The following is a 22478-nucleotide window of genomic DNA, read 5'->3' on the forward strand; positions in this document are numbered from 1 at the left end:
AGGTGGTCATGGTGACAAGTATCAGGAATGATAGCAGTATGATCCACTGGAAAGTATGGGGCCAGTTGAAACTGGCTTAATTTAAGTTTTGTCATGTAATGAAAGGTGACTTATTTGGGAGACCTCATGTCTCTGAGCGCCTGTTTCATAAGTCTTTGTGGTAAGAGCTGAGATCCTATAGATGGCCTTGGGTCACCTGGTGCCTGGCACCTCTGGGTGACCAATAGAGATCACTATAGTTGTTTTCTCAGTGTTTGCACCCTGTAAGTTGTGCCAAATCACATGAAAGCTCTCTCCATCAGGGATTCACTGGACCCTGTGTACAGGTCATAGAGGTCAGTCTTCTGAAATCACAAGATCTTTCCTTCCCTGGGAGTGAAGGAGTTTTGGTTGCTTCTCTGGGCCACCTGAGACACTTATAGTTTGTAAATGCACCTAGGATTTAAGTTCTCACAGGCCCCTTGTTCAGAACCTCTGAAACAGGAACGGTTTGGAAGTTGAAATACGTGGTCTTGTGAAAGCCACTGAACTGTCCTCTGCCTCAGCTGAAGTTAAAGCTCCCATTCCATCCTGATCACAGGGCTGTCTTCTGACTCCCCATATCTATAAATCCTGCCCATTCTCCAAGCCCTAGTTCCAGTCACTTTCCTTAGGAAGTTCTTCTGATTGCTCCTGGCTTGGGACTCTCCCCATATTGGCATTCCTGCTCCTGTTGCCTGAGCCACAGGACATCATGCTTTGCTTTTCTGCCTTGTTTTCTACAAATGTGGTGAATACACTGGCTTCAGTAACTCATTCATTCAAGTCACTCACTGAGCACCTACCCTGAGACCACCCCTGTGATAGAAGCTGGGTATCTAAACATAGCTAAGACAGGGCCCCTGCCTTCATGGTGCTTGTGGCCCAAAGTTACATAATCCCATGCAAATGGCTCTGAACATAGTTCTCAGGGAGTTCAGAGTCTCCTGCACCATATTGCTTTGTAGGTCTGGTAGGAATGCTCTCCCCTTCTCTTGCCAGCAACACCTGTACATTCTCAGACGTCATGATGATGAAAATGTTTGTGAAGCAAGGTTTCACAACCTGGCAGTGCTGGAGCCACTCAGAACCATTCAGGGTCACCAGCCCTTGACCTTATGAAATAAGAGTAAATATTCATATTGCAGGCTGGGGAAATAAGGACATACTGGGAGAGCAGGCAGCAATCCTCTGTCTATGCTACTGGACACAAGTCAGAGTGGACAGAGCTCTGAAAGAGCAAATAAGTATGTGTAGACCTAATACTTTGGGAATTAAGGCCAAACCAGAAAATTAGTTTGTACAATGGAATTTGAAAAGAAATTCCATCCCATCTTGTCTGGTGATCAGATTCATCACCCTCTAGATGAGTAGAATTCAAATTTAGGGTGAATAAGAATTACCCGAGGTACTTACCAAAGTCAGATTCCTGTTCCCAACCCCTCAGAATCACTAATTCCTAGGATTGGGGGTAGAAGCAAAGAATCAAGTTTTAACAAGGATCCTGGCTAGTTGTGGTCCACACCTTTAGAAATACTGCCTGAGACTGACAGAAAGTCCTAGACTGAAGCAGAGGCACTGCTCTCTTTCCACTGCCTTCAGGGTTCTCTTCAGGCTGGGGATCAATGGTAAAGGGCTAAGGGGGCTTTTCTTTCTCATCCCTGCTGGACAAGTGGGTCCAAGATCTCAAATGAACTAAAAAAGCTTAGTTTAGGAGAGATTGGGTTCTTTCAAATGGATACTCACAAGCAGGATCTTCCAGGGAAAGTGGGGTTGTGGAAAACTGAAAGTGAAATTTGTGGTGGGTGCTTTTTGAAAATCCAGAGAGAGGGAGGGAGAGTAGGTGCCAGTGCACATCTGATCCAGAGATCTGGGGTGGTACCTAGGTTCTGGAGCCTCTGGTGTGAGCTGACTCAGTTGCAAAGGCATGCAGTCCAAGAAAGGGAGGAGAGGCAGGGTGGGGAAAGTGGACAGAGAGAACTTAAGCAACTGTCACAAGGGCAGCCTCTTCCAGGGCACCGTTCCCCATGAGGTCCATGTCAGCGGGCTGAGGGAGCCTCCTTCTTTTTCCAGGATCTTCAAGTGAGGACTGCATGGGGCTAGCAACATCAGTTAGTATGAGGAGGGAGGAAATTGACAGAGAATGCACCCCCAGCCACCTCCTGTATTTCCACATCTACTCCCAGTTGCCCTAACAATAAAGAGTCATTCCCAAATAAACAGAATGAGAGGAGAAGCCATGCAGGACAATGCAAAATTCAGCTTGGGCTTCTGAAGCAAGTAGCAGGGAGGTCTCCTCTCCTTGGCTTAAGATGGGAATGGATCAGAAGATTCACATACCAACGAAGGATTCAATGAGCTTGTGTGGCCAAAAGTGATTTGGGGATCTGTAAAGCAGAACAAAGGAGACAACAATACAGCATTAAGTAAAAGTCACCAGATAAAATGAGAGAGAACTTCTATATGTCTTTCTGTGCCTCAGAGACAAGACAACAGGCAGAGGGCAAGGAGGTTGGAGATTAGTCCTCTGTGCCTGGAGTCCCAGGGAAATCCATGGAAGCCACAACTTTAGAATGAGGGAACTCCCTTACCCTTTGTTTAACCACAGTACTTGGAGCTACAAGATTACTGGGAATAACAGTAGGAAACAGAGTATGATTCCCTTTGTGGAAATCTGAAGTGATCTCAGAAAATAAAAGTTGAAAGAACAAAATTTGGGATGTGTGTGGGGGTGGGGGGGCTCTGTAGTGACATTTTTAGGCTCCAGTTCCTTTTTCAATAAGTATGTAAAACTAGATCAGGAAACAAGCTTTTCGATGTTCTGTAGATTTTACCTTTGTTGAGTTTGAGAAAGATGGAGAGAAATGAATCAGAAGGAAAGGTTAAGAGATGTGCCCTTGGTTTTGCAGATCTGGGAAAACAAGAACCAGTGTCCTTCATTCATTCCATCAAAGTCTTTATGTAGGATAAATATAGAATAGTGAAAACTCGGGAGGAAACATGAGTATCTAGGAAAGGAGGGCTATTGGCATAAGATACACTTCCTACAAAAGCTCAGGGGAAATGAATTTGTAATACCCTGGGGTTCAGGATCATACAGTTTGAGAGTAAGAAGAGATCTTAAGGGCATTCATTCTTCCATTCTCCTGTGAACTCTCTGTCTCCCTCCCTTTCTCTCTGTGTGTGTGTGTGTGTGTGTGTGTGTGTGTGTGCATATAAATACATATACAGCAATATAAATCCACTGCCTCTGGACAGCTCCCTTTGTTTATTTCACAGGCACTTCAACCTCAGCATATCCAAACAGGATCTATCCCCTCCCTATCAGATAGACCCCCCTTTCACTTAAAAGCATAACTATATTCTCTACTTTTCCTACCAAAAATTTGGGCCTCTTCTTTACTTCTCCCTAATCTCTAATATGCACTTGTTGAGAGCTAGTTCTGGCACTTCTGCACATCTTCTAAATAAAGGGGGTTGACAGCATTATTCAAGGATGTTTGCAAAACTGCCTTGACAGAGAGCATAGACGCTTATATTCTAAGCTAATAAAGCAAGAATCTTCCTCTTCTTCTTGGAGACATTGTAGGATAATAAAAGATAATGTCTAGAAGTGATGTCGATGAAAATAATGGAGTAGGAACTATCCAGGGCTATCCCACACCAAAGCAACAAAAATTTCGGCAAAAATGGTCATAATACATTTTGTCTGAACTCTGGAAGATAGGCAATTATTTAGAGCACAAAACGAGAAAGGCCACTGAAGCAGGCTAAGAAGACTTTGAGGCATTTTAACTTAGCCTTGCTCCACACTCCTTTCCGGTGCTATGGCAATCTGGAATACAGTAGCTGGCATTTTCGGTGGGTACTAGGTCCTGGAAAAAGCAGAGTGGGCCTTGTTCTCAAGGACTTAAGTTTGTCTGCTTTGACCTCTACATGGGTGCTCTGAAGGACTGGGGCCTGCCTATGTTTTGCTTAACCTGGAACTCTCTCAGGCGGAAAACATGGGTAGGCAAAAGAACTAGCACTGCTTCCTGGGGCAGAAAAGAACATTTGAGACAGCAGTAGACATCACAAAATCTTGGGTTGACAATTTTGGGGGAAATTGCGGCTTCAAAAAGGTCTCATGTATAATAGGGAACCTACAATGCCCAGAGCAGGATGCCTGACAGAGAGGACCTGGGAGACCTGAGAAAGACCATAAGCATTCAACTTTGACTAGTCCTTATGCCAAATGCAAGGTTGTAAATGGCCTAACACTAAAGGTGTGCTTAATACAAAGCTAATCTGCAAAGACTTGGAAAGTTTTTTCCCTTTTTTTCTTTTACTTTCTCTTCTTCATTTTCTCATGTAAAACTTAAAATGTCCAATTTTATTTGTTTAGTTTTTATATTTTTTATTGGAATAAAGTTTATAAATAATATTGTATTGGTTTCAGATGTACAACATAGTGACTCAATGATCATGTACATTACTAGATGCTTGCCATTAGTAAGTGTAGTTCCCCATTACCATACCAAGACATTATGATACTGTTGGTTATATTCTCTGTATTGTACTTCCATTCCTATGCCTAGCTTATTCTACAATTTCCAGTTTCACCTTCACCTGTTTCACCCCCCTTATCCCCCTCCCTATGATAACCAGCAGTCTGTTGCCAATATTTATGGCTCTATTTCTTTTCTGCTTGTTTTGCTTTTTGGATTCTGCATATAAATAAAATCACATGGTATTTGTTTTTCTCCACCTGGCTTATTTCACTTAGCATGATACCCTCTAGGTCCATCATTGTTGTTGCAGATGGCAAGAGGTCCTTCTTTTTTATGGCTGAGTTATATTCCATTGTGTGTACATACCACCTCTTTATCCATTCATCTAAAGTGGGCATTTGGGTTGCTTCCATATCTTGGCTGTTGTAAATAAAGCTGCAATGAACATAGGTGTGCATATGTTTTTGAATTAGTGGTTTTGTTTTCTTTGGGTAAATTCCCAGAAGTGGAATGGCTGGGTTGTATGGTAGTTCTATTTTTAATTTTTTGAGGAACCTTCACATTATTTTCCACAGTGGCTGGACCAATTTACATTCCCAACAATAGTGTGGGAGGATTCCCTTTTCTTCACATCTTTGCCAACACTTGCTATTTCTTGTCTTTTGGATAGTAGCCATTCTGACTGGAGTGAGGTGGTTTCACCAATCATTGTGATTTTGATTTGCATTTCCCTGATAAACCCATAAACCTACCATACATGTGTGGGTTTATTTCTGGGCTCTCTATTCTGTTCCTGTTGATCTATGGGTCTGTTCTTATGCCAGTGCCATACTGTTTTAATCACTGTAGCTTTGTAGTAGAGCCTGAAATCAGGGAGCATGATACCCCCAGCTTTGTTCTTCTTAAGATTGCTTTGGATATTTGGGGTCTTTTGTGGTTCCATGTGAATTTTAGGATTATTTGCTCTACTTCATTGAAAAAGGCAATTGGCATATTGATAGGGATTGTACTGAATGTGTAAATTGCTTTGGGGAGGATGGCCATCTTGACAATATTAATTCTTCCTATCAATGAGCATGGGATAGATTTCCATTTATTTGTGTCTTCTTCAGTTGTGTATCTACTAGAAGTTTTTGGTTTGTGGTTACCAGGGGGTTCTTATAGGACATCCTATGAACACAACACTATAATACACTGATACTTAAGTTCAAACACACTCTAACAGAACTACATCTCACTCCCCCTCCTCCATGTTTATGTGTATAATACCTTCTTTTATACCTTTTTATTAAATTATTCCTTTTATTTTCCTCTTAAAGAAGTCCCTTTAATGTTTCTTTTAAGGTTGGTTTAGTAGTGGTGAACTCTTTTAACTTATGTTTATCTGTGAAGCTCTTTATCTCTCCTACAATTCTGAATGATAACCTTGTTGGTGGCAGAGAGACTCACTCTTTAGCAACCATTCTCCACTCCTATAGAAACAGAAACTTTAGCTGAGCACATGGTTGCGAGTGAAAGACCACATTTCCAGTTTCTGTCTCAGCTGAAGGAGGGATTAGGTTTTTGTGACTAGGTTTTGGGTGGAGCTGTGAGCAGAAGTGATGTGTACAACTGCCAGATAATATCTTCTAAAGGAAAGGTGCATGCCTTCCTATTCCCTTTTATCTCCTCTCACTTGCTTGAAGGGAGATGTGGTGGCAGGAGCTAGCAGCTATCTTAGATCATTAATTGAAAGCCATGTGTTGAAGATGGATAACAAGATAGAAGGAGACTGGATGCCTGATAACCTTGTAGAGCAAACTACCCTCCCAGCTGTGGACCACTTACTTCCTCAAGATTTTAATGTGACAGGGAAAGAAAATTTTATCTTTTTCATCTCCTCTGTTTGGGCATCTTTTTGTTATAGTAAGCTGCTATGGATGGGCCAGTGCTTTCTTTTCCATTTCCTATCCAACCAGGTAGTCAAGATCAGTTTGCTTTTACTTGGCAGGGACAAAACTCCTACTGTCTGTTTCAGGGCAATTTAAGTTGTCCAGCTATTTGCCATAATTTTCCTGCTAGGAGGCACATTAGAAAAAGTAGGGGTAGCTTCCATTACCATTTTTCAGGTCTCAACTTATATGTCACCTTCTTAAAGAGATTTCTGGACAACCCAATCTAATTCCTCTTGCTTACTATCTAGTTCATCCCACTCATTTCCTTCATGGCACTTAGTATGATTTGTAATTATCTGTTTGTTTTCCATTTTTCATTTTAGAATATAAGCTCCATGAGGGCAGGGACCACGTTATTAATTCATGAGAGTCCTAATGCTTATCACAATATCGAACATACAATAGGCACTGAAACATCAAATGAGGGAAATGTGGAAAAAATTAAGAAACTCCTGTTCAGGCTTCATGAGAGTTGTTAGCACCAGGAAAATATATAGACTATCTTGATAATATTTCAAATGAAAGCTTTCTTATCCAAGACTCAAAACCCAGAACCTAAAAAAAAATGTATATGTATCTTCATGAAAATCTAGAAGTTCCATATGGTAACAGACACTATAAATACAGTTTTTAAAAAGTAAAAGGGTGGGAAAAACTACAAAAAAGTTAACATTAAGGATTATTACCCACAATATGTAAAAAACTCATATGAATCAATAAGAAAAATACAAACAATTCCATAGGAAAATAAACATACATGATATACAAATCACAGAGAACAAAATAAAGGTAAGCACAAATGGCCAATAAGCATGTTTTAAAACTAAAAATAGCTTAAATATTCAATAATAGAAAAATAGTTAAATAAATTGTAGTACATCTATACTGCAGAATATCAAGAGGCTATGATTAAGAATAAGATATATTTTTATTAAGTGAAAAAAACATATGTATGGACATGATCCCATCTATAGTAACATATACATACAGCTCCATGTGAAATACAATACATATGAAATGTACAGGAAAAAGTGAAAAAATGCACACCAAACTATTCTGCTTTTAGGAAAAGCAGTAATATTCATCAGGGAAGGGAGGTGTAGGGTATGTGAAATGGAATTTTTCATTTTTACTATAGATGCTTTTCTAATGTTGGAAATCTTTTACTGGGAGCAGTAATATCTTGAATACATTCACTTACTACTACTGAAAATTATTTTTAAAAACAACAGAAAATATATGGAAGCTGCCTAGCAAAAATTTTTGGTATATAGCATTAATAGTAGGCAGAATCAAACAGGAAAGATCTGAAAACCTCCCAAGTTAAACAGAAAAGGATTTTGGATAATGTGCAGTTCCATAGAAACCCTCCATCCCACCTATCTCTGACCCTCCCACCATACTTTGAATTTCTTCCCATTTTCTTGGATGATTAGCTGTAATTTAACTTTAAAACAAAATACATATAAGCACTGTATCCTAGGCTCTAACATTAGGGTAGTTTCTTCAGGTGCAAGTGGACCCCATTCTTGGGTTTGAAGACAATCTGGGGCAAGAAGACAAGAGGTCTGGTGGGGTCTGGAGTCACCTTGAAGTGGAGCAGAATCAAGGCAATGGCCACCTTTAACTCAGCCATGGCGAAATGCTGCCCGATGCAGTTCCTGCAGACACCAGGGGAAGAAAAGAGATACTTGAAGAAATGGTAGTTGTTTCTGACTCTTTAAATAAGATACTAGCGTAACAAGTCTGATGTTCACAATAAAGCAACATTTTCACACCAAATGCCATAGGAACTTTTGGACTGCAGACTTACATTGTCGCCTGTAAGAATGTGAACTGGGAGGCTGCGACATGATGCCCTCCCTAAACAAGGTACACTTGGACTTGCTCATAGAATTATTTCTCCTGTGAGGATCTAATGTAAAACATGGTAACTAGAGTTGATAACACTGTATTGCACAATTGAAATATGCTAGGAGAGTAGAACTTAAATGTTTTCACACACATACACAAATAAATAGGTGAAGAATGTGTTAATTAACTAGATGGGGAGGAATCCTTTCACAATGTATAAGTTATATCAAATCATCATGATACACAGTTTCAGGATCTTATGATTTTATATGTCAACTTCAATAAATCCAAAATTTAAAAAAGAACATTTCTCCTGCATTGAGGGTGGGCTACATTAAGTGTATGAGCAACACCTTGCCTCATGGGATAGCCTGTTGAGGCATGGCTGTACAGGATGGGACAGAGAAGGACCCTGTCCTTTGTGAAACTAACAGACCCTTTCAGGAGCTCAAATAAGCACCAAAATCTACCTTGCAGTCTGGTGAGATGATGGGATTCCACAGAGTACTTTATAAGACTGAGGGGCTAAAGAGAGAAAGTCATTCCTAAGGAAACATTTTTTATGTATTTTCAACATCTTCAAATTGTCCTCACCTTGGTCCAGCTGAAAATGGTAAGAAGGAGTGGGGGTGTCTCTGATCAGAATTCTCCTGAGAAAATCTCAGGGGGTCAAAGACCTGAAACAACAGGGCAACCCACCACCATCCCCAACACACAATTAACACATTTCTTAGCTACTCCTTAGCACTGTTTAACAGAAAGATACTGTGAGCTACATATGTAATTTCAAACATTCTGGTAGCCACATTTTTAAAGGTTGCAATTGATTTTAACAATAGAATTAAAAATATTATCATTCCAATATGTACTCAGTATAAATAATTATTAAGGAAGTTTTTCACAGTTTTTGTACTAGTCTTCAAAATCAAGTGTATATTTAACATTTCCAGTATATCTCATTTCCAACCAGCCACATTTCCAGTGTTTAATATCCACACATGTGGCTAATGGCTACCACACTCCAGACCTATAGACCTTGTCTAGCCTCCCAGTTGACCAGCATGCTACCCAGACTAAGTAGGATGAAAGCAGAAATACTAGAGCCAGTGGTATTATTTTCCCTTTGGAGGTAAGAATTCACCCTCTTAGAAGCCAAGCCAAAATGATTATGATCACTTGTTTCTGAGATGTGTAGTCCAACTTCCATCATACACAACAGATCTTAAATCCTAGGAGTTTTGTTAAAGGAAGTGTCTGTACATGTTGTGAGTGTTTCGAGTTTCAAGAACATCGAATCAAGGAACTCAGGGCAGCCATACATCTTTTTGCCTCTCCAGTTCCTCTCTCCTTCCTTTCCCACCCTGTCCTCAGCTTCAAGAAGCTGACTCACATGGTTTCCTATTGAGTTCGGCCAGTAAAAGACATTGAAACCCAGTAAAAGACATTGATAGGTGATCTGGAGGGTGGGAAGAGAACGCTTTCAGGCTACTTATTCCCTGGGCCCCACCCCACCAGGCCGCCTCCGGTTGGCTGTGTGGTCTACAACTGTCTCAAGGCCTTTCTCAGAAGCCATCTCTCTCTAGGTTTGCAGCCCTCTCTCCGTCTCCCATCAGGCCTGGAAGTGGTAAGCACTTCAGCAGCTATTTGGTCTATTTGACTTTTCCTAAACCCTTTCCATATTTCTGTGAATAGTTCCTTATGAAACACTCCTCAAATTGTCCAACCTGAGTATGTCACTGATTTCCTGACAGAATCCTAATAGTTACATCCAGCAAAAGAGAGTTGGAGTTGCAGACTACATTGACAGTCTACACCCTTTTCAATATCTAAGTAAGAGCTTGGTATAGCTCATTAAGTAAATGATGAAGTACAGATGTGGCAATTTACAGCAGATTGTGTGGCATTATGCAGCAAAAATAAAGTAGAAATAGGGGTAGAGGACAGTTTTCCTCTAGGGAAAAGTTTTACATTTTTGGTTTTTATGCCTCTTTTTTGTTTGCATTGTGTCATTTGCCACTTTCATGAATAACTAACAAAAAGTGAACTGAACAATGTGAGTTCTTTCAAGTATTTACCATAAGACAGTCATACCTTTGGGTTTTCCCAGATGGCAGGGCTGTGGTGGAGACCCCAAATACTGAGAGCCACGGTTATTCCTGAGAAAGGAAGGAAATAAAAGAGGTTGCAGGAGAAAGAGCTAGTCGTGGGCTACTGTTATACTGCTTCTCAGTCAGACTTTTCTTGAATGGAAAGAGCTACCTCCTGGCAGAAGTCCACGTGCTGTAGCTGATACCAGCAGTGAAGGACCCATGGGAAGCTGAAGCACCTTAGTTTTCAAAGGGAAGACTTAAATTTAACACATGATTCTGTCTTAAGGACTTACTGGTATCATGTCAAAATGATAACCCGTGTTCATGTTTTCTGCTCCCTCTGGAAGTAACTTCTTTATCTGTTAGTGGACCACAAAGCACCCACTGGAGATAGTCTGGGCGCATAAGAAGTCCACCATGCAGATCCAATGACAAGTTTGTGTTGGTATGGCTCATATGCAGAAGGTGTGGAAATTTTGGCTAATATCCATGTGTTTTGAGGATTTTAAAAAAAGACAGAGAAGTGAGAATTTGAGTATTATATGGTTACCAGGAATAATTCTGGTAAATCAATTCTGGATGTGTCAATACAGTCACAGTAAGTGACAACTGTTGGTGTTTGCTCCAAGCAATCCTGTCGGCTTGTTTACAAAGGCAAAAATTAACAGGACATTGAAGCAGATAAATTAAAGACGTCTCACATGGCCCCTCAGCTTCCCATACAACCTGCTCAGAAACCCAGTTGTTCGGAGCAGTACTGAGCTCTGGGTGTGGGACCTCCATGTAAGTTCTAGCTCTGTTCACTTGCACACTGGGGACCCACACTGGGTTTTGGCTACACCAAAAGTTTTATTTGAAATTGCTTCATAAACTGCAAAGCACAGTGTTAAGTGTCTGCTAAGATCATTGTCCAAGGGAAAACAATGAGTAATGTGTTTGAAGACTCTGTGTAAACTATTAAGTGCTGCACACTTACAAGAGTGATAGTATCATGATGAGGAAGCCAAAGATCCCCTTCAGGTCTTCCCCATCAAGTCTCACCTGGATCTCAAACTCAGCCAAACCTGTCTTAGAAACACTGTCCTGTGATGGAAGAAACCCTGGGTTGGGATTCTGGTGACATAGGTTGTGAGCTTCACTGCAAATGGCTACATGCCCTTGGGAAAAACCCCACATCTGATCAAAACATTACCCACTGAGCTCTTAATAAGTCCCCAGCCTGAAGCCAATTGTCCTTCGGATTGTCTTTTGAGTCTCCAAGAGTTGAGAAACCTCTGGTCTTTGTCACTGTGGTCCCCAGGATCCCATGGTCTCTAGGAATTGCGTAGGAAAAGAATGCAAAGACCTGCAGGCAAAGAGCGTCCATCTGGGAAGGTAATGGGCTTGCTGAGTTCTCTGGAAATGGATGGGATTGGAGGGGCCAATCGGAGCGACTCCTTGATGCACATTGTGGTGTGTGCCATCTCGCCCAGCTGGTCCCTGTGAGTGCAAGGGAGGGAGGGAAGGGAACTCAGATAACATATCCAGTTTATAAATATTGATATTTTTTCCTATATGATATGTGTTCCTGGTAAATATGTTCAGGTTAAAGCTATTTTGCCAAATGGTCTATGCAACACAATGTTAAAATGGGACCCTCTCCACCTTAGGATCAGCTGTGGTCCCAGAGGGAGAGAAATCAAACAGGTGCTGCATATCTTCATTATGAAGTGAAGTGCTAAAGTACTGGTAAAGGATTTGCTAAGGAGATTTCTGAAAACCAGTTTTGTAACCCTTAGCTCATCATATAAATGATGTACTGGAATGTATAAGGAATGGCTAGGGACTGCAGAGAGGAAGCTTAAGAGTTTTGAGAGAAAAAAAGTCCTTTAAAGAGAATTGTCAGAATGTAGGAATGCCATGGAGAAGAGATGAGGATGCTTCCCCCACCAGGTTACACATAGCAGGGCTTCAACAGCATAGCTTACATGATCTGACATGTGCTCCCTGGAGTTTGGGAAGCATAGGACTCACAGGAAAGGCTGTGACTCAGAACAGGCAGAGAAGCAGGGGAGAGCAACAGGGATGAGGCAAGAAGGCTCCAGGTATCCCATGGGCCAGGGAACCTGCAAGAGGGGGACTCGGAACCAGCTTGAAAGGAGCTCAAGTTAAGGATGAGAACTCCCTACCCCATCAATCACCACTGCAAAACTCCAGTGAGGGAATCTCTAAGAAAGCCACAGATGCACCCACTGAGAGTAAAAGGAAGTCATGAATATCCTTCAAGCTCAGAGGACAAAATCACAGCACCAGCCCCTTTCTCCTTTTCTTCTCTTCCTCCTGGGACCATTTCTGGGAGGGTCAGAAACAACAGCTACTCGTGGGAGAGGAGCTGGTCAGTAAGAAAAAGCCAACCAGCCCTTCACCCACCACTAGCTCCAGACCCAGAGTACTGGGCTGGGATGGACAGAGATGCTAACATGGATGAGAACCGGAAGTTTTTATTATTATGCTGGGCCAGACAGCTACCGAAATGAGACTGCTCTTGTGATTTAAATGGATGGAACTCTATGAGATTCACTCAAGATTTTTCCCTGGAGATGACAATACCTTGCTCCACACAGCAAGTGTGAAGTGTCAGTGTGAGCAAAATAAAGCTTTTTATTTGCATCCTAGCTGGTCAGACTGGTTCAACAAAATGACTGCATTTACTCAGTCTCTTGCCTTACTGTATTTGTTTGCTTTCCTGATAACTACTTTTGAATACAGGCTTTGGCCATTTGGTAATGTGAAATTTTAATTTTTAACTCTTTCTTCCTTGAGCCCAGAATAACAAGAATGATTCTGCTTTGCCTGGCACTTTGCACATTAAAGAAAAACATGCTGTCCACCTCAGTCCTGGTGCAAAAATAAGAGAGTAATTTGAACCCAGTGTAGAAAAAGGCTGACAAGGAGTCAAATGGAGATGCTGAACATCTTCCCAGCTTTTCCATAAACTGCTCTTTGCAGTGTTGTTTTATTATCTTTTTGAAGGAATTATAAACTCTCAGAATGCTATGTACAAATTTCATCAACTGTGACTGTAAGGCCAAATTGTAGAATAAAAACACATTTCATTTATATGATATTATTACCATTTCTCTCATTAAGATAAGTGGTAGTTAACAGGTCCACTAGACTTTGTTTTTCATCTGGCAAAGATTTCTTTATTTTTTTCCCAATTCACATAAGCCAAACAAGAATGAGAAAGGCCAATATTTGAGTTGTATTTATATCTACCCTAATCAAGGTTAAAATATCTAATTAATGTTGGAAGGTGGTATACAATATTTCCAAATTCAATGAATGAATAAAAAATGACCAATCAACATTGCATTTTGTGCTATACAGATTAGACATTTAATTTATAGTAGGAAATGACTATTATTTCCTTATAAAAAGTGAGGCCTCTACTATACTTATATAAATTCAAATTTTCCTTTACAAATGTTCTAATTGAGCTGATCTTCACATTTGAAATACACATTTTCCTCCTAGTCATGGGCTGAGTTGCTCTTAGCATTCCTATTGCCCCTTTGACCAGCAAAACACATATGTGAAATATCTAGCTAGCAAATAGAGTATGGTTTATATCAAGGACATGTGTTCTCTTTGCCAACAACATGTTGGAGGGACAAATCCATAACCTGGGCCTCATTAACAGCAAATATGCTCAAAATCTAGCAAGATGGAGTTGAGGTTTCCCTCAACTGGCTAACTCTCACCCTCCTGTAATAAGCAGCCTAAGGGTCAGATCTCCCAGGAAGTCTCCCTCATGCCTGTCTTCTAGTCCCAGTGCTAACAGCACATACCTCTTGTGCCCCCTTAATCATGCTATACTGCAAATATCTGTACGGCCTGTCCCTTACAGTGAAGTGTGAGCTTGTTGAGGGCAGGACCCATACCAAATTAGCATGTGTTTTAAATGCCTCAGTACTTATAATGGCCTCAGTCCATGTTTGCTAAACTCAACTACAGTGTGTATCATTTAGTGCTATGTTCAGAGTTCAGAGCCAATCCTGAGGTGCAGACAGAGGGCGGGAGAGAATGTTTGCAATGAGGCTTAATGGTACAGATGCTCACTCGGGGATCTCAGGACAGGAGCACTACTTGAGCCCATTCAAGCTCTAAATGCAAGTCTAGGGACCAGGTCCTATTCCCAGTGCACCAGAGCCTGAGTGAAAGAAAGAAACAGGACATATCGCACACCACTCATTAGAAAAACAATGAAATAGGTAACTTATGGATGTCCTGCAAAAGACAAAGGGATCATTTTGGGCCCTCTAGAAAAAGAGCAGAACAGTAGCCTGCCTCTTTTGCTTCCACATACATGTATCTTGAACTGTGGTCACCAAGGTACCAGAGAAAAAGATAAAACAAAACCCCAGGAGAACAGAATGAAATGTTTACAGATGTGGATCTCACCAGGTGATGGAAGACGTGTCCCCTAGGATGCCTCTGATCTCCTCCCGGCATCTCTCCTGATGCTCAGGGTGCAAAGCCAGGTGGTAGAGGAGCCAGGAAATGCCCCCTGCCATTGTGTCATGCCCTGACAACACAAATGTGTTCATCTCGGACTGTAGGTCAGTATCAGAGAAGCTGTTAGAATTTTCAGCCTAGAAAGTACAGTAGAGATATTTATATGTGATGTCAGTTTGTAGCTGTTTGGAGCCCCAATCAAAATAATGGTTTTAGGGAAAAAATTAGAGTTTCAAATGAGAATTTCAATTTTAATTCAGTTCAACAAGTATATACTATGAGCCCACACTTTGCCAAGAGCATAAAGGAGAACCAAAGTTACGTGAGGTAAACAGGCCTTGCAAAGGGTTCCTCCAATCATCCTGCCAGATTTATTTGACTTTCCCAGCACCCCCTGATCATCATTTTGCTCACTTATTTTGTGATCCATTTACCTGTGTTTTCCTGAACTACCATGTGTCTTTAAGAAAATTACCAAATACTGTCAAATCAGTAAAAAATTTAGTCTCATCTGACTATTCTAGTGACAGAGTTGTGGAATTCTCTCTACCTCAAACTGTATGGAACCCACATATCAATTCAAAAGTACTGTTAAATTTCATCCATCTATTTTGTTTTGTCTCCCTGCCTCCCAACTTATCCACCTACACACACAATTCACCAGATACATGCAAAGGCTCAGAAATTTGAAATATTTACCTGGGAAGAAAGGACAATATCCAGGAAATCCTGGTACTTCCTCTTCTGAGTGTTACCCTGCTGCTTCTTCTTATCCTTGAGGGATTCCCTTCTATCCTGGATTACCTTTTCTGGAGTAGGAAAATAATTCCCCATTATTAAAGTGACAGTTAAGTCAATCACAGTAAAATGAATGACAGAGCAAGTCACGGCTCATCAACAGCTTCAAATCTTGCCTAATTTCTTGAGATGACAGTGGATATATTATATTTAAATAGATTTAAATTTTGCAGACATTTATTTCCTCATCAAATGACAACCTTTGATCACAGCTCCAAAGACAAACTCAACAGATGAAAAATATAACTTCCATAACTAGGTAGGTAATATAATTAAGATGATTTCAAATTTAGGTGCAAGTGAACAATCATTCTCTTTTTCCTCAGTCTAATATCTCATTTTCATGGAAATGTTATCAAATGAAATGGAGTAAAATGGAAGACTGGCAAAGAAATGCCAGCATATGTATAACTGAAGGGGCTACAAGAATAAACAAAAATAAGAACAGAATATTTAAAACCATATTCCAGGAAAAATCCCTGGAAATAAGAGAAAATTTAAATGTGCATGTTAAATAGCCCAACTGTGGCTCTGGGAGGAAGGGGGTTCCCCAACTGGGGCAAGTTCCTTATGAATCTGATAAGACCAAAGGAAGACAAGGCAAAGGGTAGGTTGGGGATTAAAGGTATTTTTTATTCTCATGGCTCAGTCTTTCTCCACCCCAGCAGTGCTCTGTTCCCAACCCCAGCTGTTGGGCTCTCTCTCTCTCTCTGCATGCTCTGTACCCTCTTGCTGGGCTCCACTTCCAGGCTCTCTCTCTCTGGCCATGGAGCAGGCTCCACTTGCTTCCGCCTCTTCTGGGAGGAACTCTGTGGGCAGGTCCCTTGTGACTGGTGGGCACCTGATTAGTTATGTACCAGGAATGGAGGGGAGGAGAGAATGGCTCCTATTCTTCACCCTATACCCCAGACCAGCAATCCCATGAGAGATTGTGGCTCTGCCATGGTAAACATCACACTGTTGTGTTATATGTGCAAACAGGCCCTTATATGCATATCACTATCAAGGCCAGTTGAAAACTTCCATTTATTCCACACTACCCTATGCCTGGAAAAAACTGGAACAGAATAACCAATCCCAATATATATCCTAGTAGGAGTGTTTGACATTAAAGACAGAAAATAAAATCCTTGAGATGCTAGACAGAAAGAGCAAATGACTTTAAAGGGTAAGAAAACTAGACTAGCATCATACTTCTCAAGAACAGTAAATAAATCAAGGCAAGGTTAGAGCATTTTTAAGAAACTCAAGTAAACAAAGTGTGAGAAAAGTAGTTTATATTTAGCAAAATTGTCTTTCAAGTATCGAGTCTACCAACAGCAGTTGTAAATTTGCATGAATTCAGAAAATACTGTGCTCATGAGCCCATCCTGAGGAATCGATAGTAGGAGCTGAGGTGGGCATTTCATAGATTTAATTGATATCTCAGTTTAAAATAAAGTTAGGATAAGGACATGGGCAAAAGAATAGTACATAAGCATTAAAGGTAAAAACATTCTACTAAAAATAGGAGGAGGAGGGAAGCAGAAAGGAAAGTAGAATAAGATCACTAATTCTTACATAGGCAATAAATGAAAATCAAAGGATATTACTAAAAACTGACAAACTATCAAATAACCAGTCGCAAAGGACAAAAATGGTATGATTCCACATATATGACATACCTAGAGTACTTAGTCAAATTCACAGAGACAGAAAATAGGATGGTAGTTGCTAGGGGCTGGAGGGGAGGGGAATGAAGAGTTATTGTTTAACGTGGATGAGGTTTCAGTTCTGCAAGGTGAGAAAAGTTCTGGAGATTTGTTGGTGGTGATGGATGCACAACAATGTGAATGTACTTAATAGCACTGAACTGTACACTTTAAAAAGACTACAATGGTAAATGTTAGATAACATATAGTCAACCACAATGAAAAATAATGACAAACCAGATAACAAAGATTTAAATAAGGGAAAGGCAGATTAAGGATCTGTGAAAGGACTAATTTCTGTGGGAGCCATAGAACAAAAATATAAACCTTCTTAAAAAGCAAAAGATATTGCATTTAAAAGGAGCAAAGAAGACATACCACATAGAGAAATAAATAGTGTACTGGGTTGAATAATGTCTCCCCAAAATCCAAGTCCACCTAGAACTGGTGAATGTAGCTTTATTTAGAAATAGAGTCTTTACACATGTAATCAAGTTAAGAAAATGTCATACTGGATTAGGGTGGTTCTGATTCAAAGACTAGTATCCTTATAAGAAGAGGGAAATTTTGGACAGACACAGCCATAGACTGAATGCTTGGGTACCTGCAAAATTCCTATATGAAATCTAATATCAAATGTAATGGTATTTGGAGGTGGAGTCTTTGGCAGGTGACTAGGTCATGAGGATGCAGCCTTCATGAATGGGATTAGTGCCTTTAGGGGACCCTAGGGAGCTCCTTCACCCCTTCTGCCACATGAGCACACAGTGGGAAGACAGCCTTCTGTGCACTGGAAACAGGCCCTCATCAAACACTGAATCTACTTGTAAGTGGATCTTCCCAGCCTCCAAACTGTGAGAAATAATGTCTGCTGTTTATAAGCCACAAAGTCTATGGTATTCCATTAGAGCAACCTGAATGGACCACAATAGACACATAGAAAGAAGATGACCACGTGAAGATGGAGGCAAGAGTTAGAGTGACACAGCTGCGAGCCAAGGATTGCTGAGGATGGCTGGCGACCACCGGAAGGCAGCAAGAGGCAAGGAAGGATTCTTCCCTAGGGCCTTCCAGAGGCATCATGGGCCGGCCAACACCTTGACTTTGGACTTGTAGCCTCCACAACTGTGAGAGAATAAATTTCTGTTGTTTCGAGTCACCCAGTCTGTGGTTGTTTATTATAATGGACTTAGGAAACTAATACATACAGTAATTATAACTTAGTACACATAGTAAAACATAATAGTATGACAGTGTTGAAACCAAATTTAACAGTCATTTCAATAGATAAGAATGGGAATGGCTTGTTTACTAATATAAAAAGATTTTCAAATTGGCTCATGAAGCAAAACCCAGCAATGTACTGCATATAAGAAAAATATATGAAACAAAGTAATTCAAAATGGCTAAAAATAAAGCGGTGGAAAATATACTAGACACATGGAAATGAGAGGAAAGTAGGGATTGTAACTGAGAGCAGACAAAGTAGAATTTGAGCAAAAAACTCATTAAACCTAAGAGTCATGTTGTCACAAGATGTAACAGTTACGAAAACACACAAACCAAATAACACAGAAGTACCCATTTAAAGCAGAAACTATAAGAGATGCAAGTAAAAATAGGCAGAACTGCACTAGTAATAGTAGTCTTTAACATACCACCCTCAGCACAGGGCAGGTCAAGTGGGCAAAAATAATATATAGAAGATCTAAGCAAAATACTAAGGCAGAACATATGCACAGAAATATCAAGCACCATACCTAATAATAGAAAATATATTTTCTTCTCAAGAATGCATGGACTATTTACAAAATTTGATCCTATATTAAATCAAAAAAATATTATTAGATTTCATAAATCAGAAATATTACAAGCAATACTCTCTAATTATAATACAATAAGACTAGAAATTTTTAAAAATCAAAAAATGAAAGACATTCCACCCATAAATTACAAACTGTCTATTAAACACCCTTTGGGTGCAAGGGAAATACAGACAGAAATTACAGAATGTCTGAAAAAGTAATGACAATGAAAACATTATTTATCAAAATCGGATATAGTTAGTGAACAAAGACAAATTCATAATCTTAAAAACATATATTAATAAGAAATAGAAAAATCTGTCTGAAAATTCACATGGAATCCCTGGGGATCCCAAATAACCAAAACAATCTTTAAAAGATTAACAGATCTCAAATAGCCCAGAACAAAACTGGAGGATTCACACTTCCTGATTTCAAAAACTTACAACAAAGTTACAGTAATCAAAACAGTGTGGTATTGGCATAGAGACAGACCTATACCATATATGAATAAATATATGAATAGAACAGAAAGCCCAGAAATAAATACTCATGTAACAGTCAAGAGTATCATGACCATTCAATGGGGAAAGTACAGTCTTTTCAACAAATGGTGTTGGGAAAACTGGACATCCACATGTAAAAGAATTAAGTTAGACTCTTACCTAATACCATATAGAAAAATTAACTCAAAATGGATCAGAGACCCAAATGTAGGAGGTAAGACTATAATTTGAAATTAAAGACACAATACCATTTAATCAGCACCAAATAAATGAAGCACTTAGGTATAAATATAACAAAATAGTATAAGACCTATATGAAGAAAACTACAAAACTCTGATGAAAGAAATAACAAAATTTTTAAATAAATTGAGAGATATTCCATGTACACAAATAGGAATAAATATTGTGTTCTTCCTAAGTTCATCTATAGATTCAATGCAATCACAATAAAAAAAACCGGAGTCATTTTGTGGTATCAGCAAACTAATTTAAAGTTTATGTGGAAAGACTGGAAGACCAGAATAGCCACACAGTACTAAAGGACACAATAAAGTCAGAGGACTGACACTACCTGACTTCAAGACTTACTCAGAAACGACAATAATCAAGATAGTCTGGGATTGGTGAAAAAAGAGACAAATAGATTAATGGAAAAAGATAGGAAGCTCCAACGTAGACCCACTCAAATGCAGCCAAACTGATCTCTGACAAAAGAGCAAAGGCAATTGAATGGAGAAAGGATAGTCTTTTCAACAAATGATGGTGGAACAATTGTACATCCACATGCAAAAAAAGAATCTAGGCATAGATCTTACACCTTTCACCAAGAATAACTTAAAATGGACCATAGACCTAAGTGTAAAATGTTAAACCATAAAACTCCTAAAAAATAATATGGGAGAAAATCTACGTGACTCTGGGTTTGACATTGACTTTTTAGCTAGAACACCAAAAGCATGATCCAGGAGAGAAAAAAATTGATAAGCTGGATTTCCTTAAAATTAAAAACTGTTCAGCCAAAGATGAAGTTAAGAAAATAAAAAGACAAGGCACATAATGGGAGATACTATTTGCAAAAGACAATTCTGATGAAGGACTGTTATATCAGGACTTAATGCTTAACTTATAGGGCCTGCTTAATATGTCCAAAACATACAAAGAACTCTTAAAATTCAAGAAGAAAAAAAAAAACACAAGCTGATTAAAAAATGGGCCAAAGACTAACATACTCCTCTCCAATGGAGATACGCAGTTAGCAAACGTACATATGAAAAGATGCTCCACATCATATGCCATTGGAGAAATGCAAATTAGAACAATGAGATATCATTACAAATTTATTAGGACGGCAAAAGCCCAGAGCACTGACAACATCAAATCCTGACAAGGATGTGGAATAATAAGAACTCTCATTCGCTTCTCGTGGGAATGCAAAATGGTACAGCTACTTTGGAAGACAATTTGGTGGATTCTTACAAAATGAAACATATTCTTATCATACCATCCAGCAATCATGCTCTTCAGTATTTACCCAAAGGAGTCAAAAACTTATGCCCATATAAAAACCCACACACAAATGTTTATAGCAGCTTTATTCAAAACTGCCAAAACTTGGGAGCAATCAAGATACCCTTCAGGAACTGAATGGGCAAGCAAACTGGTGCATCCAGATGACAGAATGTTATTTAGCAACAAAAATAAATGAGCTATCAAGCCATGAAAATACATGGAGGAACTTTAAATGCATATTGTTAAGTGAAAGAAACCAACCTTTAAAAGTTACATACAGTAGGTTTCCAACTAATGACATGGAAAAGGTAGTAGAGACATTAAAAACAATTAGTTGTTGCCAGGGGTTCAGGGTGAGGGAGGGAGGGAAGGATAAGTAGGTGAGCAGAGGGGAGTTTTGGGGGCAGGGAAACTATTCTGTATGACATTGTCATAGTGGATACATATCATTATAAATTTGTCAAAAGCCATAGAGTGTATGTACAACATAGAATGAGCCTCAACTATGGATTTTAGTTAGTAATATGTCAGTATTGGCTCATCAATTGTAACAAATACACCACATTAATGCAAGATGTTAATAGTAGAGGAAACTGTGGTGGGGGGTGATGAAATATGCTCAATTTTTCTGTAAACCCTAAAACTCTATAAGAAATAGTTTATTAATTTAAGAAATATATTATAAATTCTTTTTAAATAAATCAGCATTATTCTAGCACATGGATAGACAGACCAATGGACTAGAAAAGACCATCCAGAAATAGGTGCAAATGTATATGTCAGTTTAGAATATGATAAAGGTGGTTATCTCAAATCACTGGAAAAGATAGGACTATTTAATAAATGGTGACGTGATAACTGGATAACCATTTGAAAAAATTAGATCAACACCTCACACCATACATCAGAATAAACTCTAAATGGGTCAGAGAGCTAAATGCAAAAAGAACAAAAACCATACAAGCATTAGAAGAAACCATGATGAATCTCTCTAAATTCTGGGTACATCTGGCAGTGGTTCTCAGCTGGGGACAATTTTGGCACCCGGAAGGTGTTCAGCAGTGTTCTTCAATATCTAGGGATATATTTTGCTCTAACTGTCAGATTCTACTGGTATCAAGTCGAAAGATGTTCAGGATTCAGCTAAACATTCTACACTGCACAGGACAAATCCCCCCAACCAAGAATTATCTAGCCCAAAATGTCATTGGTGCCGTGGTTGAGATACTCTGGAACAGGGGAAGGCTTTTGACTATTACTCAAAATCCAGATGCAATGAAAGAAA

The 22478-nt window shown here is 39.5% G+C and overlaps 1 protein-coding gene across 2 annotated transcripts in view; it reads right to left on the reverse strand.

Annotated features, from left to right (window-relative positions):
• Window positions 1–7351: 7351 nt before the first annotated feature.
• Window positions 7352–22478, reverse strand: part of LOC108404960 (cytochrome P450 4X1-like) — a 29914-nt gene continuing 14787 nt past the window's right edge. Inside the window, exons 7-12 of one of the 2 annotated variants that reach the window (XM_017672821.3) lie at window positions 15583–15692; window positions 14830–15020; window positions 11732–11865; window positions 10388–10452; window positions 8891–8973; window positions 7352–8103 (exon numbers count right to left, since the gene is read on the reverse strand). In XM_017672821.3, the coding sequence (XP_017528310.3) occupies window positions 7935–8103; window positions 8891–8973; window positions 10388–10452; window positions 11732–11865; window positions 14830–15020; window positions 15583–15692 (752 nt within the window). In that variant the 3' untranslated portion in view covers window positions 7352–7934. The remainder of the gene's footprint in view (window positions 8104–8890; window positions 8974–10387; window positions 10453–11731; window positions 11866–14829; window positions 15021–15582; window positions 15693–22478) is intronic. The other variant, XM_017672822.3, reaches the window with a different exon arrangement.

Source organism: Manis javanica, chromosome 4 (assembly GCF_040802235.1).
Source record: "Manis javanica isolate MJ-LG chromosome 4, MJ_LKY, whole genome shotgun sequence".
NCBI lineage: Eukaryota > Metazoa > Chordata > Mammalia > Pholidota > Manidae > Manis > Manis javanica.